At 45.1% G+C, this 17,519-nt stretch overlaps 1 protein-coding gene across 3 annotated transcripts in view; it reads right to left on the bottom strand.

The window, feature by feature from the left end:
- Positions 1 to 17,519, bottom strand: part of Afg1l (AFG1 like ATPase) — a 167,913-nt gene that overhangs the window by 123,329 nt on the left and 27,065 nt on the right. For 2 of the 3 annotated variants that reach the window (XM_037200459.1, XM_028890259.2), the window contains exon 3: positions 4,770 to 4,821. The exons of the other annotated variant lie outside the window; for it this stretch is intronic. In XM_037200459.1, the coding sequence (XP_037056354.1) occupies positions 4,770 to 4,821 (52 nt within the window). The remainder of the gene's footprint in view (positions 1 to 4,769; positions 4,822 to 17,519) is intronic. 3 annotated transcript variants of the gene reach the window in all.

Genomic DNA, 17,519 nt, shown 5'->3' with positions numbered 1-17,519 from the left:
GAAAGAGGTACTCGGAGAGAGCATGAGACAGGTCTGAGACTACGGCCAGACCTGCCATTGGCTTCCCAGAGGAGAGCCTCGTTTCCTTGTCTTTATAATAGCCATATATAGGGTTTGGTGGAGTTTCAAGTTGTCTTTAAAGGGTGCCCAAGAATTTGAAATTAGATCACGGAGTCACCAGGAATACAGCAGACAAAGTAACACTTCAGATCACAGGGACTGCATGAGATGCTAACTGTGAACTAAAATTAACAGGAGAAAGGATGTGGACAGGATCACACTAAAGGATACAGATGTTCAGGCCTTAAACATGGCTCTCTGCTATCTTAGCATTCTTATTCGGATGTCCTTATATTGCAAGGAATGTCTTTATGTAGGCAGTCTATACAGCCAATGTTAATTGTGTTGGAACTTTTGTTTGTTTGTTTGTTTGTTTCAAGACAGGGTTTCTTTGTGTGCCTGTCCTCGAACTCACAGAGATCCACCTGCCTCTGCCTCCAGAGTGCTGGGATTAAAGGTGTGTGTGCCACCACCTGGTAGTATTGGAACTCTTGATCCTCAACTGGCAGAGACTTTGATCAGACTCCAGGGTGACTCCTTTCCCTTCCTACACCCTCATAATTTTGTCTTTCTATCCTGCTTCAAACAAAATGGAAAGTCAAAGACATATCAACATTTGAAGAGCACTGCCAAGGTAACTCTTAGAGGTAATTTTATAACTTCAAATGCTTATATTAAAAAGCAACACTTTAAAATCAATAGGAACTTATCCTGTTCTACAAAATCAGAAAAGGCAGCAAATGAAACCCAAAGTAAATGTAAGAAAGGAAATAATAAAATTAAGAAATCAATAAACCAAAAGCTAAATCACTGAAAATACTGAAGGAAAAAAACAAAAACAAACAAAAAAAAAAACACTAACCCCTATCTCAACTAAACAATATAGAGGAAACACAAAGCAAGGGCTGGAGTCTGCACACAGCCGGTCGTTTGTGTGAGTTGCCCTAAGGGCATTTTTCTGGTAGATATCTCAGTCTCTGATTTCAATTCCATCTCATCCTTGGCTGCAGACAGTTGTCTGAGGAGCCTTTGGAAGGCCCTGAGCACAATGGTACTCAACCACGAGGCACTGGGGCACACACTCCTACAAGCCCAGAACGCCAAGGCCAGTCTCAGCTACACACTGAGTTTGAGGCTGGCTCAGATTTAATAAGACCCCATCTCAAAACCCAGAACAACAGCACAATGAAGACGGAGCTCCTGGGTTCCGCTTGCTGGCAGGCAGGACAAGGGCACACTCCACTGCCTGGCAACAGTGTGGCCGGCCCAAAGTAAACACAACAGAGCCATCTAGCAACCCCGCTTTGGGGGGATGTAAAATAATGGAAAGCGGGGGACGCAAACCAAGATCTATACATCAATGCTCATAGAGCATTAGTCACAACAACTGAAGACAGAAGGACTCCAAACACCCACTGGTAGATAAGTGGATAACGGCCTATGCTACATTCATGTGATGGAACACTCTTCAGCCTTTAAAAGGAGGAAAATTCTTGTGTGACTGGATTTTTTTTGCCCTTGCAAAACTATTTTTCAGTTTATTCATGAGACAGTCTTCAAATTATCTCACTTCAAACTAATAGCTGATAAAGTCTATTTTAAACTATACTGAAAATAGGAAGACCCTGAAAACTAGGGGGAAAACTCTGATGTGTGGGACAATATAGATGAATCTGGAAGCTACTTTGCTAAGTAAAATAATCCAGACATGAAATGCTCGATTATCGGATGATTCCCTTTCTGTGAGGGACCTGGAGCAGGAAGACTCACGGCCCGAAGAAGAGCAGTGCTCCAGGGACCTGAAGGCTGAAGAAAATGAGGAGAGGTTGGACTTAGGAATAAACTTTGAGTGGGCAATGGCTGGTCTGTCCATTCACTCCATCTCCAAAAGCAACACACTGCTTGGTACCGGGCAGATGCTCCATAAACATCTGTCCAGTGGTGAGGAGAACAAGGTCAGAGGACCTTGGGGAAAAGTGGAAGGGGCTGGACACTAAATTCTACCAAGTTCACAATGTTGATTTAGTCTGTAAGAATCGTAAATTAAACCTGGTGTTTTCTCCAGAGAGGAGTATTGCCAGGGATTAACGTGAAAAACCCAAAGCTTTGCGGTCTGACAGCCAAGCCCTGAGTTAGGAAGTCGGGTAACTGGAGACCACCCCTGGGGGTTCCTTCTCCCCGCTCTCCTCTGCAGACAAAGCAGGAAGTGGGGTCTCCCCCCCCCCAAGGCCCACGACTGCACTCTAACCTCTGCTAACTTCTAGAACTCAGTGTAAGTGTAGAACGGGCCACACTGCTGCGAGTGGGGACTGGAAGAACAGTAGGGCTCAACTCCCCTCTCTTGGAATGTCTAGATAAATCATTAACCCTGAGGATAAAAGGGAAGGCGGGATGGAGGGAACCCTGGGCCTGTGTTCAAGAGTCTACAAGGCCAAATGACTCAACTTCAAGATTAAGGAGAGTTAAATGTTACAAACCCAAACCAAATGATCTCAGCTGTTTTCAGTCCCTCTGAAAGCCATCCACTGCCCATACCTGTGTCTGACCTAACATCCTGTGACTGTCAAAACTGTGAACGCATTAGCAGACCACTGATCCCAATCCTAAGCATGTTGTCAGGTGTTATTCAAACCGACAGCAGTTGTCTTGCTTGGCTGTAACCTGTGGACGCACCACTGTATTTGATCTACAGCTTCCTTTGTTCTGTGACTACTGGAACCTGGGTAAGTACTTCTACAGTGCAGTGTGGTGTCTGGGGCCCTGAATCTGTGTTTCAGGCCCCGGCTGCTCAATTAGCTCCAGAATAAACGATCTCTTCTTCTCTCTGAGGTGAGAACTGGGTTTCTTCTCTCTGAGGTGAGAACTGGGTTTTTGCTCTAACAGTAGCCTTCTGGTCAAGAGCTTGTGACAGGGCCAGCTACATGCCAAGGGTGAAGCCACAAAACATCACCACAAAGCTTTCAGCCCCTGACTGTGATGAGCTAAACACTATTAGTGAAAAGAGTCTCTTGAAGGTTGGACTACAATGTTGGTCCACCCAAGTCCCTCATCTCAACCCACCTGTGAATAAAGAGTACAACATGGTGAGTGCCCCAGAGCACGAGGCAGTGGAGACATGGGGCGGGGGGGTTTGCAGGGGTGCGAGGAAGCAGGTACCCTCCTTTCCAGGAAACTGCTTTCCTGGGAATGGGGTGGTAAAGAATAAGAGTCTGGGGTGGCATTCTCAGACTATTCTAGCCAAGAGCTCCCAAAATGAGAACTTGACTTCTTATCCCCCCTTTTCTGAGTATTCTAAACTGATTCTAGCCACCAAAAGTTATCTCACTTCCTAGTTCAAGGTTTGTCTCTCTTCCCCTGTGTGATACAAAAGTATTTTAACCAACAGCATGGACCCAGCCTATACCGAACATCCCCAATATCTCTTTCTCCCTTTCTCCTCATTGTTCTGTTTTATTTGAGACAAGGCCTTACAACATCGCCTAGGCTAGCCTCAAGCTCATACTCCTCCTGAGTGTTGGGACTGCAGGTCTGCACCTCATTTGTGGCTAACTGTTTTTTTTTTTTTTTTCAAGGACTCAGATACATTATTCATACTGTATCTCGAGTTAGTTAGACTATGGGAGCAACTTTTAAAAAATTATTTATTTTATGTGCATTGGTGTTTTGCCCGCATGTAGATCTGTGTGAGGGTGGCAGATCCCCCTGAAACTGGACAGACAGTTGTGAGCTGCTATGTGGGTGCTGGGAATTGAACCTGGGTCCTCTGGAAGAGCTTAACCCCTGGGCCATCTCTCGAGCCCCTGGGAGCAACTTTTACCAGTCTTGTTTTGAAGCCTTTTGCAGAAGTCTCTACTAACCCTCTCCATTTAAGGGCAAGTGGTTAAGGTAACGGGAACAACAAGGAACAGGTTTTGGCAATGACGGAACATGAAAGTGAAGGTACAGGAAGTACAATGCTCTCCCAAGGAACACGAGCTGGCCAGAAGGAGGTTGTGAGCAGTGCCCTGCGCAGACACAGAACACTGCTGAGCACCTGCTGTGAGTGAAAAACATCATCTCAAAACTCACAACCAGCCTAGGAGCTAAGGACAGGCAAGGCCACCCCATGGACAGAACTAGGAGATCAAGGAAGTCCTGCGGCTAACGCCCCAACTGCATCTACTAACTGCTTCAGAGGAAACTACAGGGCAGGGGCTGCTGAGGCAGGAGGGTGCGAGTCCACAAAATGGAGACCAGCGCAGGGAACACAGAGAGACCCTGTTTGGGGGCTGGGGTGGGGCGGGGAGATAATAATGATAACCAGGTCATTACTCCATGGGCTTAGATCATCAGTAGAAATCTGTGTGGAGACTAGAAAGTCAGAAAGCATGTGCTTAATTTTAAAAAGGAGTTCGCAGAGACAAGCAGCACAGTCATGAGGTCCTGGCTGTGAAGTCCGCCACAGACAACTTCCTGCGGGCCGTCTCACTGCACTTCATGCATAATAAAGCGTTCACTCTCACATGACACCCGGCTCTGCCTTAAGTTACAGCCACAGCCTCGGAGAAGCCAGGGTGAAGGCTGAGGTCCCTGTCCCTCCGGCCCATGTCACACTCCTCAGCCAGGTCTCCTGTGGTTTGGGACTGAGGTGGACATGGAAGTTGTTGTCCCTGAGTGAAACCTTCAGAGGCTACTGGCCGCCCCCCAGGACTTATTTATTCAACACTTACCGACGTCTCCATAAACATACAGGCCCTTTGGAGGTTTGTTCTTTGAAAAAAGCTGCAAATTAAGAACAAATTACAAATTTTCTATCATGAAAAGAATTACATATAATAATACACATAAAGTTCCCATCTGTGCTATATATGGGACATTATATACACATAAATTATATACAATAAAAAGGAAAAAATACTTGGTGTGGAAGTCTGCAAAGCCAAACTATTGTACAGCCTTTAAAAGGCTGTATTTCTTATAGACTACGGCACAGATAAATCTTGAGGGCATTGTATTAGTAAAATAAGCTAGTCACACAAAGACAAAATACTTATGACCCTTATATGAGGTACTCAGAGTAACCAAAAATTATATAAAGGAGAGGTAGATTCCGAGATAAAGTGAGCAGCTTGGGAATGGAGTCTGTCAATAAAATGTAAGAAATTGATTTTTGAAACTGAAAAAAAAAGAGAGAGAGAGAGAGAGAAGTAGAAAATATGATTGCCAGGGCAGAGCAGCAGTGACGAGTCACTGTTTGGGATACAGAGTTCCTCTGTGTAACAGGTGGAAGTAACACACCGAATTACGTCAGCATTTACTGCCACTGAGCTGTGTAATTAAAAGTAGTTACGATGGCCAGCATGGTGACAGACACCTATAAGCCCAGCACTCAGAAGGCTGAGGCAGGAGGATGCCTGGACTATGTAACCAGACCTGTGATTTAAAAGGCAAAATCTGAACGCTCAATTCGGAATCCAATCCATAATGCTCTTGCCTCTGTTTTATAACCCATGAGCTCATTCTAAATCTACGAGATTTATCTCCCTCTATGGGCCACACCCTGGTGCAGGCCAGGCAAGTGAATCTTCTGCGCCTCATTCCAACATCTGCACAGCTTCCTGTTCCCTGGAAATCACTGTTCCTAGTTCTCAGCTGAAAACAGATTTCCACTCTTACCAACATCTCTTAGTTTTTATTTCTTTCTTTTTATGTGAAACATTATGTAACTAGATTTTCAACTTGCCAAAAAAAAAAAAAGCATTACACTCTTAAACAATTTTAGGACAATGTCAAGTTTGAAACCTAGTATAAAACCTATGGTTTCTAAATACATTCTGCATGTTAGAAGTCTTTAACAGCACTACTTCTGTGTCAGTTAACTGGAGGTGATAAACACATTCTGCACAAATCATTTTTTGTTGCAGTTGGTTTTTGTTTTCTCTTTTGAGACAATATAGCCTTATATCTGCATAGCCTTGGCTGGACTGGAACTTGCTATGTTAACCAGGCCAACCTCAAAGCCATAAAGATCTCCAGTTTTAGGATTAAAGATGAGAGCCGCCATGCCTGGGATAGTTTTTCTCTGGTATTGTTCACAGGATGCAAACAATAAACACTAAGTAAACAAAGCTCAAGTTAGAAAAACTTGATGGGAGGAGGGTCGTACAGGAGCTCAGCATGTCCATGATGAGCGCTGAGGACGTAATGAGCAGCTCCATGATAGATCGAGTCCTCCCAAGCATGATGGCTGGGAAACCACGCTCAGTCCTTAAACAGGCAGGAAGGAGCGTTTACAGCTCTGTCTGCTTTTTTCTTTCCTATTCAATAATTCAATATATTTAGAAAGAGAATGCTGTCAAATTTTTATATGTTACATGTATAATTTATGCTACATTGCTTTGTAATTTTTAAAATATATTTTATCAATACTTTGAAATTTTAATTCCATGTATTTTGATCATATTCACTTCCTATTTCTCTCCTTGGTTTAATGAGTTTTAGTTTTGCTTTTTGAGACAGAGTCTCACTGTGTAGCCCTAGCTGGCCTGGAACTCTCTCTGTAGACTAGGCTGGCCTTAAAATCACAAAGATCTGCCTGCCTCTGCCTCTAAGTGCTGGGACTGGGGCCTGCACCACCCTTCCAGGCCCTGCACTGTACTTTAATGGTAAAGACACACTGCTAGGCTGCACAGCCATCCTAGCACTTGGGAGGCTCAAGCAAAAGGATCTTGAGTTCCAAGACCCAGCCATACCACTCTTGGGCATATACCCAAGGAATGCTCAATCATACCACAAAGATACATACTCAACTATGTTTACAGCAGCATTATTTGTAATAGCCAGCACCTGGAAACAACCTAGATGCCTGTCAACTGAAGAATGGATAAAGAAAATGTGGCACATATAAACAATAGTGTACTACTCAGCAGAGAAAAACGACAGCATGAAATGTGCAGGCAAATGGATGGAACTAGAAAATATCATCCTGAGTGAAGTAACCCAAACCCAGAAGGACAAACATGGTATGTACTCATTCATAAGTGGATACTAGATATAAAGCAAAGAACAATCAGACTGCAACCCACAGATCCAGGGAGGCCACATAGCAGGGGGGACCCTAGGATGACTGTGGCTAATAATAAAAGTTTTGGTTTTACTCAATTACTGGGCAAGTTTCATTGAAACATTTCACTATTAGGATAAGAAATTATACTGTATCAAGCTGATAATAGAAAATAAAATAATAATAATAATAATAATAATAATAATAATAATAAAAGGATATTGAGTTCAAGGCTAGCCTGGGCTACACAGTGAAACCTTGTCTCAAAAAAAAAAAAAAAAAAAAAAAAACAACTAAGAGATAAGCTGTAGCTATGTGGTAGAATGGGAATGGCCCTCAGTTTAATTCCCAACATCACCAAAAAAGTTGATAAACAAAATAAATAACTTTTGACTACTTCATTTAAAACCTAGATACTAGGCTGGGCATGGTGGTACACGCCTTTAATCCCAGCACTCAGGGAGGCTGAGCTCTTTGAATTTGAGTTCAGCATGGTCTACATGGTTCCAGGACACCCAGTGACTTGGTGAGACCCTGTATCAATATAGTAAAATATAAATAAAGTAAAATAAAAATAAAAAGCTGGATACCATCTACCAATTAAGGTTAAGCACAGTGAATCTAAATGACATTTAAATTTGTATTGCAGCTATTTATTTATATGTGTATTGGGGGGCGGGGCATGTGCATGTCATAACATATATGTTGAGGTCTGTTGTCCCAGTCCACCATGTGAGTCCTGAGGGACAAACTCATGTCATACAGCATGGGAACAAGCAGACATAACCACTGAGCCCTCTCACGGTCCCCTTAAATGATGTCACACACAACAGGCCTCCCTTCTCCTCAGGAAGCATGGTCCTCCAGTGGACTGCCAGACCTTGACTGTCCTGACCCCCAACACATGCCATGTTTTTCTATAATGCCTACCTATGATAAGATACAAACAATAACAGCGAACAATAAGAGAATTACTATAAAAACATACTGTAATGAACCCATTTAAAATTTACATGGTGGGATGGGGGCGGGGACTGGAGAGACGACTCAGCGGTTAAGAGCATCAGCACCTCTTGCAGAGGACGGGTTTGGTCCCCAGCACCCACAGGGCAGCTCACAACCACCTATTTGTTCTATTGGGGGGCGGTCAACACCCTTCTCTAGCCTCCTCACACACAGACACTGTGTCATAAATATACAGGCAGACAGACAAAACACTCATGCACAAAAAATAAAAATAACTCCAAAAGAATCTGGACAATTTCCCCCTCTATCTACCCTGGGTTACAGCTAGCTCAGCAACAGAGCAACAGCCCAGCACACAGGTCTGAGGTTCAGTTCTTAGCTCCACAAATGAACTCTACACCAACATATCGACGATGCATTCAAGAACTTGTAGACAGCCTCTCCCTCTTCAGTGGTTCTCTGGAACCCTCTCAGTCCCTTGAAGCTAACCTACCCTTCCCCACTCACTTTCAGACTACGGCTCCCACTTCGTCACAGAGAGAAAGCAGGAGTGTTTCGTGGGGCTGAACTCCTGCAGCTTCCTTCATGAACTGCAGCTCTGCCCTCCACAATCAACCTTCCATTCCTCCCTCCCGTGACAGACCTCACTGGGGTCTGCCTTCAAAACCCACCCACTCCTTTCCAGGAGCCGTGGCACATCAAATCCTACTTCTCACATAACCCCACTGCTCATCAGCACCTTTATACATACCTTCCTGCTCATTTATTTTTATAATATTGAAGTGTAATATCTTATAAGCAAGATTTAAAAAAAGAAGAAGGAGAAGAAGAAGAAGAAGAAGAAGAAGAAGAAGAAGAAGAAGAAGAAGAAGAAGAAGAAGAAGAAAAACCCAGAAACCACAAGGAAAAAAGACAAATACTGTGAAATATTTTTAAATTGTTGGCCTTAATTCCTGGGCAAATGGAGTCCTCCTCAGGAAGTCCCTTCTCCACCTCTTAGGACATCTCTTAAGGCACTGCCTGGTTTCTTCTAGCAATTTTAGTGTTTCAGGTTTCACACTGAGATTTTTTTATCCACTTGGACTTAACCTTTGTGCGGAGATAGACACATGTAGCTGGAGAATTTCTCTCCAGCTCCCGCCAAGTCCCGTCAGTCCCGGAGCCTGCTTACAAAATAAACACACAGACTCTTACATTATTTAAACAGCTTGGCCATTAGCTCAGGCCTATCGTTGTCTAGCTCTTACTCTTATATTTAGCCCATTTCTATTAATCTTTACTTTGCCACGTGGCTCGTGCCTTACCGGTACTTTACATCTTCCTTGTCCTGGCGGCGGCTCCAGGCAGTCCCTCTTTCCTTCCTCCTTCCTCAATTCTCCTCTCTCCTTGTCCTGCCTATACTTCCTGCCTGGTCACTGGCCAATCAGTGCTTTATTTATATAGAGTGATATCCACAGCAGACACAGCTTCTGATTTCATTTTTTTCTGCATGTGGACATCAACTTTTCCCAGCACCATTTGTTAAAGATGCTTTCTTTCTCCGATGCATGTTTTTGGCCTCTTTTCGAGTATTGGATGGCTGTAGTTCCATGTACTCGGGTTCGGCTCGTCTATTTTACTCCGTGCGTCTACACGTCTGTTTCTGTGCCAGCACCGTGTTGTTTTATGGCTGCAGCTCTCTTGACATATCGTGAAGAATGGAATGGCAACCCCCCCAGTACTGTTCTCTGCGTTCAGAGTTGCTTTGGCCAGCCAGGGTCTTTTCTGGTTCCATATGAATTTTGGGGTCTTTTTCTATCCCAGGAAAGAATGTTATGGGTATTACACTGATCTGTAAATTACTTGTGGTAAGAAGGTTGCTTCACAATATTAATTCTACCAATCTGTGAACACAGGTGTCTTTCCATTTTTCTAGTGTTTTCTCAATCTCTTTCTTCAGAAATTTGAAACAAAGTGTCACTGTAGTCTTTGCTTGCCTGGAACTCACTCTGTAGACCAGGCTGGCCTCCAACTCATGGAGTTACCAGGATTAAAAGGGCTCACGATCATGCCTGGCTCTAAAGTTATTTTTAAAATTCAAGCTGTGCACGGTAAATGTGCTACAGTCCTAGCACTTGAGGGAGGTAGATGGATCAGAAATTCAAGGTCATCATTAGCTAGACAATGAGTTCAAGACCAGCCTGAACGACCTGTCTCAAAAACAAACATACAAGCATACAAGCATACAATCATACAAACATACAAACAATGAAAAACCCACCTGCACATTGATGCTAGAGATATTTGCTCTCAAAACTATTTCTTTGTTTTAACCACTGAAAACTCCAAGTGGTCATCCCAAGTATTTACACTTGATGACGTAAATCTTATCTTTGTCCTCCATGTCTTTAAAACGTTAACATTAAAATGACCCAGGCCCTGGGCACATGATGCACCACGTGATCCCTGCACTCAGAAGGCAGAGGCAGAAGGATCTCAAATGCAAGGCTAGTCTGGGCTATAAAGCAAAACACTGTCTCAAAAAAAAGTTTTCACATCCTACCCATAATGATCCATGGTGGTTCTCGTGAATGTTCTGAGTTAAGAGTGTGGCCTCTGCTGCTCGAGCAGAATTTCCATTAGGACAACCAGATAATAAGGGTGTTGCTCTTACGACAAAAAGTATTGTTTTCAGTTTGTTTAAAATGCAGGAATATTACTTTTCCTGTTTCTCCCCATTTGCCCACCACTGCGTTATTATCTCCCCAAACGGCAGAATCAGAGACAATGATTCCAGCTGGAATGCTGAGCATAATTACATCTTTTAAAAACTGGCATTACAGCATTCTCCACGTGGACTGCTTTTGATAAAAGTATATCCTTCAGGTTTCTACAGATCTTCAAAAACTAAAAAACAGAACTATATGTTAGCATCCATAAACTCTCTTTAAATGAAAATGTTTTTTTTTTTTTTAATGGCTTTAGCTGATTTTCAAAAGAACCCTCCTAACCTAAAGCACATCAATTTGCTCAGTTTACTAGTATAATTAAGGCTATTTAAGTATCTAAATAAAGAGGCTTTCAAATTCTACAGAAACACACACAAGAAATGGCTTGCGGAGCAGCAGCGAGAAGCTAGCATGCAGCAGTAGATAGAACAGGGATGGGTCAGCTACCCCAGACACCTTCAGTGAGTGCGTCCGCCTTGCTCAAACCCAGCCCTGTCGGCTTAATGTCGTCATGGAGAAGGGCTGCTGCAGCAGGTGACAGACCATGGCGCGTTCAGACATGCACACCCACACAGCTGTCCTCCTGCAGAGATATAGCCCAAGTGTGTTGAGTCCCCCAGATTCCCATGGTTGTGCTTTAAATTGATTTAATAAACTGTAGGATTTAAACATCTGATGGAAGGGAGAGGAGGGAGGGAGAGACTTGTTGGGCCTGATGGTGTTCACTTACAGTTCCTGCTGTTTAGGACACTGACGGAGGATTGGGGACCACGAACCGAGACCTGCCTGGCAAACAAAACACCTGCTCAGTCTCTGCTTTAACAGAATATACAGATAGAAATGCTTTTTTAAGACAAGGTCCTGCTTCCTCCCTCCCACTGCTGGAACTTTAGGTCCAGCAAAAGTATTTTTAAGAACCCCTCTGTGCCACTGGGAAACAAGCGACAAGAGGCAATTCTCCAGCAGATCCTCCTGGTCTCTCGACCCTATCTGTTACTCTGATTCTGGCCGGGCCTCTCCTACTCGTCAATGGGACACCCAGAACGTGAGCATAATTGCCAAGATACTCAGGAACTTGTTAAGACAAAGTAATGGAAACAAACGGCTTCTTGCTCCAAACTCTGATGGTTCTCAACTGTGTTAGAACTCCTAGCCACTCCCCCATGACTTTGCATGCACTGGCAAGACACTTAGTCATGCCAGGGCCTTACATCCTACGTAATCCATGCATGTGCTGCGTGATCACATAACCTATGCGCATGTATGGCGTAGCTACCTAAGTCTATATGCGCATATGGGGGCGGGGATCTATAAAAGCGGGTTCCACATATCCCTCCTCTTCCTGCACAACCTTTCCATAGGCCTAAGCACCCCCTTCTATTTCCTCCCCTTAATAAACTCTTACAGTGGGTTCTGTTGTGCCTCATGGCTTTTCTCGAATGGTAAACAGCGTCGTTTAATAAATAACAAACTGGAGAATTACACTGGGTTTCCAGGCATCTTTTTTTTTAAAAAAAAAAAAAAAAAAAAAAAACAAGAATGTTCTTTATTGTATAGAGCATTAAAATCTTCTCAACAGTCTCCAGTCACTTTCAATAAACTCTTCACTGTATCCACTCAACTAGCTAACAGTATCCAACTATATTATATTACTTGTCTACCTCAAGTGCTCAACTAAGACAAAGAAAAGCGCTTGGAGCACTAACTGGGGAGAGAGGAAAGGCCATCAGACGCTTCCAAAGCCACAGCGGCAGTGACTGAGTTGCTAGATTCCTGAGCACCATTACATTCACCTGAAGGTCAGAGGTGTTTCAGGAGACGAGGACTAAGGGATCCGAGGAACTTGTACTTTGGGATATGACATAGGTTATCAAAGTTCCTAGACTAGAAGAGGAAATAAGTAAAAGGAGGAAGAGAAAGTGGGCTGGGAAGCAGAGGCAGAGGACAGATGGAGAGGGAAAGACCGTGCCTAGAGGAAACAAAGTCTGGAACTTGTCAAGAGTTCAGGGAGTGAAAAGCAGCAGCCACTGGTCAGGGAGATGGACTAATGAGAGAAAACCTGGGATTTTACACCTTCCAGGAGGTAGCACTAAATCCTACAGTGGCAGGCACTGAGTTACCGCTAAGATTAAGCCACCTGTTTTTAAGAATTGGCACCCCGGAACTGGGAGATGGCTTAGAAGTTAAGAGCACTGGCTGCTCTTCCAGAGGTCCCAAGTTCAATTCCCAGCAACCACGTGGTGGCTCACAACCATCCTATAATAACGTCTGGTGCCCTCTTCTGGCCTGCAGACAGAACACTATATATATAATAAATAAGTAAATCTTTTAAAAAGAGAAAAGAAAAGAAAAGAATTGGCACCGCTTTTGACAGATTCCAATTGCCTTTAATCCCAGCATTCGGGAGGCAGAGGCAGGCGGATCTCTGTGAGTTCGAGGCCAGCCTGGTCTACAGAGTGAGTTCCAGGACAGCCACGGCTACACAGTAAATCCCTATCTCAAGAAAGAGGGGGTTGGGGGAGAAGAGGAGAGGAGTCACTGAAGCCTGAAAAGATGGCTCAGTGAGTAGAGGCACCTGTCACCAAGCCTGGCCAAGTTCAGTCTCTGGGATCCACATGGCAGGAGGAGAGAACTCTCAAAAACTGTCCTCTGGCCTCTACATGTGCAGCCTGACACACACACATGTCATGTTCACACATGTACACACAAAAGAAAATGTAAGAAACAAACAAATAGTAATTTTAAAAAAGAAACTATTTAAAGAAAAAAACTAATTCTTGAAAAGCTTAATACTGTCAAAGGAATATAATATTTTAGAGACCCCTTCAAGATGCCAACCGCATGGAACACCATCAGCAACAGAAACGTCAAGGCAGCTGGAAAGAGCTCAGTAGGGGCATATCTGAAGGGTGGGCAGGATTAAGTCATTACAGCGGTGAACTGCGCGGCCTGGCACGGCCCTCCTCCACGAGGGACTGACCCTTCGGAACACTCCTGGCAGAAACCTCCCTGTACGTACGTGCGTGCTCATGTTTGGGATGTGGCACTTAATACTGTGTTTGGTCAAATTAATGAGTGAGTAAATGAATCAGTAAAAACACGAATGACAGAAAAACGGTGGCCGAAACATGGCTGGGAGATGTCTCAGTGGGGAAACCACAAGAGCTGACGCTCCGGCAACCATGTAAAAAGGCGGATGTGGAGAGGGGTGTGCACCCATAACCCTAGGGCTGGGGGTAGAGACCATGGGCTCCTGGGGGCGCCTCCCACCCAGTATCACCGGTCAGTGAGTCCAGACTCAGGGAGAGACCTCATCTCAAAACACAGGGTGGAGGACTGGCAGGACCGCTCAGGGAATAAAGGTACTTGCTGTCAAACCTAATGATCCCAGCCTGATCCCTTGGAGCCACGTGGAAGGGAAGAACCAACTCCGACAAGCTGTTCTCTGCTCCACGTGTACACACACCCACACCCACACCCACTCCATTGCATTAGTCACCCGCGCCTCCTTTAACAATTACAAGCTGGGGAGCTACAGAGGCAAACAGCAAATGTTGACTGTGCTGCCTGGTTTCATGTCCACTCGACACAGGCTGGAGTCATCACAGGAAGGAGCCTCAGTTGAGGAAATGCCTCCCTGAGATCCAGCCGTAAGGCATTTTCTCAATTAGCGATCAATGCGGGAGGACCCAGCCCATGGTAGATGGTGCCATCCCTGAGTTGGTGGTCCTGGGTTCTATAAGGAGGTGGTCTGAGCAAGCCATGGAGAGCAAGCCAGTAAGCAGCACCCCTCCATGGCTTCTGCATCAGCTCCTGCCTCCAGGTTCCTGCCCTGCTTGAGTTCCTGTCCTGACTTCCTGAACAGCAATACTGAAGTGTAGGCCGAATAAACCCTTTCCTTCCCAACTTGATTTTTGATCATGGTGTTTCATTGCAGCAATAGAAACCCCGATTTAAGACATTGACCTTTAACCTTTACACACACACACACACACACACACACACACACACACACACACACACGTGAGTACCCTCACACACATGCACACATGCAAACACACACACCACATATACAGAGAGGGAAAGAGGGGGAAAGAACGAGAATGAGCTAGATTGGTCGAGCAGTGGGAAGTCAGAACCTGCCGCAGCACAAATCCTTACAGCTGTGCTCGCGCGTGCCCCACGTGCACAAGTAACGGCTTGTTGCCATCCACGCAGAAAGCACTGTTCAGAACTGTAGGTGCCACACTGTCACACAGCTGTCTGCATGTCGTCACACAAACCAGGGTGTCTTGCTACGACATCACTGGGTGAGATTTTCTCAGCCAAGATCATCTCACAGATCCACCGTGGCATATGAGGTCCACTGCTGAGCAAAATACTGATACGTGAAATGTGACTACAGTTGGACACCCGAGCTGAGCTTCCTTACAAACAGGCTGTAAAGTCTCCTTCCAAAGGATGAAAAAACCCAGCGCCTGCACGGCCCTGATTAATGGAGAGTGAGACTCGAAGGCTGTTTAATTCTCTCCCTCCCTGACTCCAGAAACGCTTGATTTGGCTGTGTAAAAGTAATTCTAATTATAGTGATTTCCATGAACTACTTATCATTTATGCCTAATTACCTCCCAGCACAATAACAATTATGCATACATTAAATGTGTCGGATTAACCTGGTTGTAAGTTTTATTTGGTAACAACGTGTCCACAAGCTCTCATTCCTCACAGTCCGCTGCTCCTGGGGCAGAGAGATGCTTGAACTTCCTCAGTGTTTACTACAGGAAGCATGGCCAGGTGAAGGAGGTGCGTTCCAGTTTAACGTGGTAGTGCAGACTTGCAGCAATTTCCCTAGGACTACCAAGAAATGCACAAAAAGAACCCGTCTACATCTGCACGGAGAACAACCTCAAAGTCCTCTAAATCACGAATCTTGGCCAGAAGAAAGACACACGCATCATCTGAGAACTGAGAAGCCCGAGCTCTCGGATTGACCTTTTGTGATAACTGGCAGACTTCCCTGCCTTTCCCTCTTTGTGTTTAAAAGAAAGAGGTCTGGGGCTTCTTTACAAATCTTCAAAAGAGTTTCCCATGCGCTTTCTCAGATTGTGTCAGATGTCTGAGTCCTGGCTGGAGAGACAGCTCAGTCAGCAAAGAGTTCAAATCCCCAGCACCCACAGGACCCACAGGAAAAGCCAAGCACATCTGCGTCTGTAAGGACAGTGCTGGGGAAGTGGGAACAGGGGAGCCCCTGGGGCTTGCCAGCCTGCTAGTCCAGCCAATAGGCAAACTCCAGCTTCAGTGAGAGATCCTGTCCCAAAAAAAAAAAAAGGAAGTTGTTGAACACAGTCCGTGTATGAAGTCGTGCGAGGAGAATTCTGAGTGCTCGTGTGAACACTCCGTGAAAACAAGACAAGAGTCTTGTGACCTCAGTCTTCAAAAACAGGGACTTGTTCTCAGAATGCTTTTCTGTGCCCCTCCCACGTGTGGTGGATAGGAGTGAGCGCTTCAGAGTACTCATTACAACTGGCTATTGTCATTTGTTTACATGCTTCTATGGGAAAACATGTGTTCGCCACGTGTGGCTTGTCCTTGTGGCTGTACACTTTGCTCGTGTGACTTTTGAACCCGCGGGTGTAAATTGTCTGATGCTCTGAGTACAGTTGGCTGCTGCGTGAGACTTCAGTCCACCTCATTTTTAGGCCCCATTCTCCCAGGTCCCATGGCCAGCTAGAGCAGTAAACAGGAAGTGACTGAGGGAGGCAAGCACCGACCTGTGTCCTTCACACACACGTCACGCACCTGTATGTACACGTGTGTGGAGGGAGAGGAACAACAGAATCCGTGCAAACTACATCTGAACATCTCTGTTCTGTGAGAGCATCAGGAAAATCGGCTCTAAGTCTGTCTTGCTTGGCTTTTGTTGCTGTTGATGTTGTGTGTGTTTGTCTCATACAGCAAGCAGCCTAGAACTTTCTATACAACTTCCTTAAACAGGCACAGATCCTCCCGCCTGTGCCTTTGAAATACTAGGAACTCCAGACGTATGTCACAATGTCCATTTTCAGCTGGTTTTGTCTTACAATGACATTCTGAGGCAGGCTGACATTTTAAAGAGAAGAGGTCTATTTGGCTCAAGTTTGAAGGCTGCAAATCAAAACTGCGCAGTGCTGGCTTCAGTGCGAGCAGGGTTGTCTGCCTCCCCATAATGAGCGGCATCATCCCAGAGGCAGATGGACGGCACGGTTTGCACTAGGAATACTACAGCAGCAGATGAGGTGTGGCGTGGGTAGCAGAGCGCTTGCTTAGCACGCTTCAGGACCAGTTTGATGCCCAGCAAGACATGACCAGGCACAATAGTACCAGTCTATAACCCTAGCACTCATCAGGGAGAGGCAGGTGCAGAAGAGCCTGTGGTGGACCTGCCATGAATCCTCAGAAATGTAAGGGTATACAGGACAAACCAATCCTGGTGTCCTCTTCTTGCCTATAGAAGTCCAGGCCAGGGATTAGAAAGTGCTCAGCAGTTAAGAGCACTGGCCACTCTTAGAGAGGACCTAGGTTCGGTTCCCAGCACCCACACAGCTGCTCATAACCACCCGGCACTCCAGGTGCAGGGACTCTGATGCCCTCTCCTGGTCTCCACAGGCATGTGGGACATAGCACACAGGCAAAAGACATACACTTTTGTTTGTTTTGATTTTTAAGAAAAAGAAGAAGAGAAGAAGAAACCCAGGGTAACTAAA

The sequence above is a fragment of the Peromyscus leucopus genome, chromosome 8a (assembly GCF_004664715.2).
Source record: "Peromyscus leucopus breed LL Stock chromosome 8a, UCI_PerLeu_2.1, whole genome shotgun sequence".
NCBI classification, from domain to species: Eukaryota; Metazoa; Chordata; class Mammalia; order Rodentia; family Cricetidae; genus Peromyscus; species Peromyscus leucopus.
This window is presented reverse-complemented; position numbering and strand designations above follow the sequence as displayed.